The sequence below is a fragment of the Camellia sinensis genome, chromosome 4, assembly GCF_055761805.1.
Source record: "Camellia sinensis isolate YWXY chromosome 4, ASM5576180v1, whole genome shotgun sequence".
Classification (NCBI taxonomy): Eukaryota; Viridiplantae; Streptophyta; class Magnoliopsida; order Ericales; family Theaceae; genus Camellia; species Camellia sinensis.
Genome location: NC_138964.1, coordinates 157,458,735 through 157,464,652, shown reverse-complemented (window position 1 = coordinate 157,464,652; position 5,918 = coordinate 157,458,735). Strand labels below are relative to the sequence as shown.

General features: G+C 33.7%; 1 protein-coding gene across 1 annotated transcript; it reads left to right on the top strand.

Annotated features, from left to right (window-relative positions):
* The first annotated feature begins 4,532 nt into the window (after window positions 1-4,532).
* Window positions 4,533-5,051, top strand: LOC145824160 (uncharacterized). Its single transcript, XM_082923770.1, has one exon. It carries the CDS (start codon window positions 4,533-4,535, stop codon window positions 5,049-5,051), a length of 519 nt encoding a protein of 172 aa, XP_082779896.1.
* Window positions 5,052-5,918: the final 867 nt, after the last annotated feature.

Sequence of the window (5,918 nt, the reverse complement as noted above, 5' to 3'; positions counted from 1 at the left end):
TCAACACACAACTTTGTATTTCAAAAAAAAAAAAAAGTAATAAATTGTGAAATGAATTCTTTAGGGTTTGAAATGTAATAATTTTTTGTTGTTGCTTTGATCTATTCAAAATGGTTTTGAGATGATGTTGTTATTGTTGATGATGATGATGATGATGATGATTGTAACAAATAGATTTTCAATAGAGATTTTTTTCAATAGATACAGAGAGAAACAAATAGGAAAAGAAGAGAAGTGGATAAAGAAAAAGATAGAGAAAGAAAAGTTTGAATGTGTTTTTTTTTTTCAACAGATAGAAAGAGAAAAGAGAGGTGACAAGAGAATCAAACAGATAGAGAAAAGTTTGAAAAATGGTGTGAATTTGAACAAATTGAAAGAAATGGGAACTTACGTGTAAGTCCTAATAGGTGGACTTATTGTCCAATAGGTCTTATGATAATTAATGACAATTTTCATTAAACACTATTAAAAAATGTGACTAATTATAAGTTTTAGCGATAGTTTAAAAAATCGTCACAAAAAAATGTCATTAATTCACAACTTTTAGCGACAATTTGAAAAATTCATCACAGAAAAACGTCACTAATTGTAAGTTTTAGCGACAATTTATTAAAATCATGACAACAAAAAGTCACTAATTATCAATTTTTAGCGACATATGTAAAAAAATCATCACAAAAAAGTTATTTTTAGCGATAATTTTACTAAGACTTATTTTCAATAGAATTTGATGGGGGATTAAGTCTAACTATTAGGATCTATTGGTAGTTTATTCTAGAAAAAAATAGGTTATAAAAATTCAACAAATATACAAAAAATTTGAATAGATAAACAAAAAATTTGAGTAGATAGATATAAATTTGAACATATAGTCAATGAAAAGTCAAACAGATAAAAAAAGTCAAGGGGTAAAATTGAAAATAAAATGTTTTCTAGGACTTCTCACTAAACTATTTTACAAAGTGTTGACCTCTCACCAATAAAAAAAAATCACTAGACCGAATGCCTTTGACAATTGGTAAAGTGGATATTTCACCAATTTTTTCTAGTTAAAATTATAATTATTGTCCATTTTTTTAGGGATTTGTATTGATAAATCCATTTTGGAGTTGTTATAACCCATTAGGTCCACAAAAAAATATTATAACCTGATTAGTCCCATATACTTTTCTTTTTATTCCATAAGGTCCATTTTACTAATTTTATATTTATACCTGGACTATTATGCCCTTATATATATATATATATATATATATTGTGTTAATACACATAACACGTTGCCTCTTTTTTCATTGATTCAGTTTTGGTTGTTTCTATCTTCATTATCATTCTATACGTTTCTATTTTGCATGCTCGTTCGAAGGCTTTGATGTGCTAGGGTTCATTGTCGCTGCTGTAGTATGGTTCGGTGATTTTCAAGTGACGACGACGAATTGGACAGTGTTCGGTTTTCACATTTTCTGGAGTATAACCAGTTCAAATCAGTTGTTTTTGAGTTACAAGACGATTGTAGGATTGCATGATTAAGGTTAGTATAATTTTGATTATGAATACATGTTCAGCTTATGTTTTGATTTGTTTGATGGATCAGATGCTCTGTTTTTTTATTGATATGGATCGGATGCTCTGTTTTTTTATTGATATGAATCGGATGCTCTGTTTTTTTATTATATGCATTTTACGTGGTCTTGTGAAGGTGAGGTCATTCAGATTATGTGAAGAATGTGGATGTTCTCATTTTACTTTGATGTTTGCGTAATGAAGCTCTGTGTGGGTGATATAATTCAGAGTATATGTATCAATGTAAATGTGCACATCTTGTTAATATTATATGAAGAATGCGGATGTTCTCATTTTACTTTAATGTTTGCGTAATGAGACTCTGTGTGGGTGATATAATTCAGAGTATATATATCAATGTGAATGTGCACATCTTGTTAATATTATGTGAAGAATGTGAATGTTCTTATTTTACTTTGATGTTTACGTAATGAGGCCCTGTGTGGGTGATATAATTCAGAGTATATGTATCAATGTAAATGTGCACATCTTGTTAATATTATGTGAAGAATGTGGATGTTCTTATTTTACTTTGATGTTTGCTCAATGAGGCTCTGTGTCGGTGATATAATTCAGAGTATATGTATGAATGTAAATGTTCACATCTTGTTAATGTGAAGTTATGGAGGGTTACTTGCATGTTGTGTACTGTCACCTTAATGTGGTGGCGTCATTTTGATATTGTTAAATGTTTTATGTTATATAAAGATGGTGGTGATAGTTTTCATTATGGATTTAGCACTTGCACTGTACATATAGGCATCTAATTTTGCACTCTGTGAGTTTTCATATCGTTTTGGATTATTGTTGATGGTTGTATTGTTGTATTTTTACAGGAGATGGATACCTTTATGATGTTGGTGTGTACATATGGTCGCAGTACAACTGTAATAAATGTTGCTCGTGCATTGTGTTATTCGCGTTTGGTGGAGTGTTTGTGTGAAAAATGGGGTGAGTTGTCTGCTGGTTCTATTTCATTGTTCTGTCGGCTACCTGGGATTCATAGGTGTGATTTGGACAATGAGGAAGAATCTCAAAACATGTTATTGCTTGCTAAATCAATGGGGCTACAACATGTAGAAGTTGTTGTTGAATTGAAAAGTGATATTGGTCAGTCGAGTAGCTTTGAGTCGCTGTGTGTGGGGAGTGAGGAAGAAATTGATGCACTACGGAGATTTTGTCACCATAAGGAGAAGGTGTTGTTGTCAGCCCCATGGGCAAATAGTATTACGCATGTGGGACAACGGTTTGTTGGAGGTGCACAAGAATTTGTGATGTTTTATGTAAGTATGCCATCCAATGTGGGTTTCAGTTTACGTATGTCAAGAATGAGACAACAAGGGTTACTGCTATGTGTGCGATGAGTGAGGAGAGAGGCTGCTTGTGGGCTATACATTGTAGAGCACAACGAGCAAATGGTTTTTTCTACATCAAGAGTTTTAGTGATATGCATAGTTGTGGTAAGGATGTCCGAACATTGAAGAATGCTCGAGTTAGTTCTGATTTTGTGTCGAGTACTATGTCTGAAATTGTGAGGGACAAGCCGTTGACTCGATCGTGTGAGGTGGTGACTATTTTGAAGAGGGATTATGGGCTTGATGTGAGTTACCACGTGGTATGGTTGGGCGTGGAGAAAGCAAAGGTTGCTATTCATAGAGATCACTCATTATCGTTCGACTAGTTGCGGTGGTATTCGGATGTTGTGATGCGTTACAATCTGGGGAGTTATGTCAATATTGACTATGATGCGAGTAGTCAACAATTTTGTTGTTTCTTTGTATCATTCGCTGCGTGTATGTCTGGGTTCAATTCTTGTCGGCCTTTATTATTCCTAGATGGAACAGTTCTCAAAGAAAAGTACAAAGGTCAGCTACTTGTGGCAACGGCGAAAGATGGAAACAATGGTTAGTATTTTTTTTAGCTGTTTATTCATGTAAATATTCACATTGAGCGGCATAATGTGGACATATGACAGACGATTACACAGTGTGTTCCACATTTACACTGGTGTCAATGTTTACGTCAATACAAATTGATGTGAACAACAACATAATATGAGTGATTGAGAAATTAACAGTAATGTGAGCATTCACATCAGTAGACACTGATAATGTGAGTTTATCCATTAATGGACATTAATGTGAATGTTCACATCATTGATGTTTACGAACCCAAATCCAAAAACAACAATAGTAACAGGGCAATGTAGATATAAACATCCACATGACCTGTTTGCTTTATATTATTTTCTATTCACTTTGGCATATTGTGAACAGTTGTTTAATGGTGTTGTGTTGTAGGTCTATTTCCTGTTGCATTTGCGATTGTTGATTCAGAGACCACGGCCAATTGGTCGTGGTTCTTGCACGAACTTGGAAAGGTTGTTGATGGTAAGCGCCATATTACTCTTATTTCGGATCGTAATCTTGGTCTGTTAGAAGCTATGCCAAAGGTGTTCCCATCGGCTCACCACGGTTATTGCTTACAACACTTGAAGAGCAATTTAAGAGACCGGATGAAAGGAATTGATAATGGATTTAGGGATCACCTAGTTAGTAGTTTGGGTGACTGTGCTTACAAGCCAACTGTGGTAGGGTTCCATGAAAAGCTTGCGAAATTAAAAGAGGAGGGTAAGCAACAAGCACATAATTTTTTCAAGAACTTGGCACCTCAGCACTGGGCAAATTCAAACTTCAGGTAATAGTAGTTTCCTAATGTATTCCATTTGTCAAGTTTAGAATGGTAGCGATGTGAAGTTTCAATTATGTTTTGTGGCAATGTAAAATTTCATATTCAGTTTCGAAGAAATTAAATTTCGTATTGTATAATATTTGTGATGTTGTGCAAGGGGCATACGTTATGAGGAGATGACATCTAATGCGGTGGAGTCATTTAATAATTAGATTAAAAAAGCACGCAATCTTCTTATCACTCAAATGGTGGACACAAGTCGTACGCAGTTGATACGACAAATGTCTGCATGGCGTAACCAAGCAAACAAATGGAATGAGCTTGTTTGTCCTACATTCGAAACAATGCTTATGGATTCGTTCAACGACAGCAGGTCTTGGCACGTTAGCAAAGCCAATGAAGATGTGTTTGAAATTCATTCAATACCATCTGTTACAGTTGATATTGCAAAGCGTACATGTTCTTACTTCAAATGGCAAATCAACGGATTCCCATGTGACCATGTTGTGATTGCTATTCAAAAGAGCTACTACAATCTCAATGATTATGTGGAACATTACTTTCATGTAGAGACATATCGTGCAGCCTATTCGGGTGCCACATTCTCAATACCATCGGTGGAAAAGCCGCCTTTTGATCTCACGGACTTCACTATATACCCGCCAACTGTGAAAAGACCACCCGGAAGGCCGAAAAAGAATAGAATTCCATTAAGGGATGAGAAACTGAAACAAATAAGGTGTGGGAGATGTGATAAGTTGGGGAGCCATAATCAGAAATCATGCAATAAGCCAATATAGGATGTACATTTTTCATTTCAACATTGTGTTTTACATTGAATTCTTATATTAATTTTTGAAATAAGATTATGGCTTGTTTTGGGAAGTTGGTAAAAAGCTGGTTTTTGACTTTTTACCAAGTTTTTTGGCTTTTTTGAATGTGATTTGGAAAGTTGGTAAAAAACTGACTTTTTGGATTTTTAGTTTAATATTTTTTACAAGTGTCAAATCACTGCAAAATGACGAAAATACCCTTATCTTTTACTGAAAATTGCGGTTCTGCCCTTTAGTACGTGAACAGTGTTCTAAGACGTAACTGCCAGCACACGTTTGCAACAAATTTTACTCCTTTTTTTATATATTCTACAATTTCCAAATTTTACCAAATACTTTTAATTATTACAAATTTATTATTCTCTTTTTTACGATTTTTTTTTATTATTACAAGTTTATTAATGTATTATTTTTTATATATTCTACAATTTCCAAATTTTACCAAATACTTTTAATTATTACAAATTTATTATTCCCTTTTTTATGAATTTTTTTATTATTATTATAAGTTTATTACTAAATGTATTATTTTTTATATATTCTACAATTTCCAAATTTTTTTTATACTTTTTGGTAATTACAAATTTATTATTCTCTTTTTTTATTTATGACAAGTTTATTACTAAATGTTTTATTTTTTATATTGTAGACACCCCATTTTTGACCGACCTTAAGACTCAGACGTCACCAATTGAGCGCTTGGTGATGTTGCATAATGTGCTCGTTCAGAAGTTTCAGAGTTGCGGCCGTGAGCCCTGCCTCCGGACTTCCAAACCCTCTTCTGTGCCTTGTCTCGGTTTGCGAACCAGACTCGGTTTTCTCTGTTTCTTTTCC

Coding starts and splice junctions, on each gene's coding strand:
- LOC145824160 (XM_082923770.1), top strand. CDS start 4,533: ATGTCTGCATGGCGTAACCAAGCAAACAAATGGAATGAGCTTGTTTGT.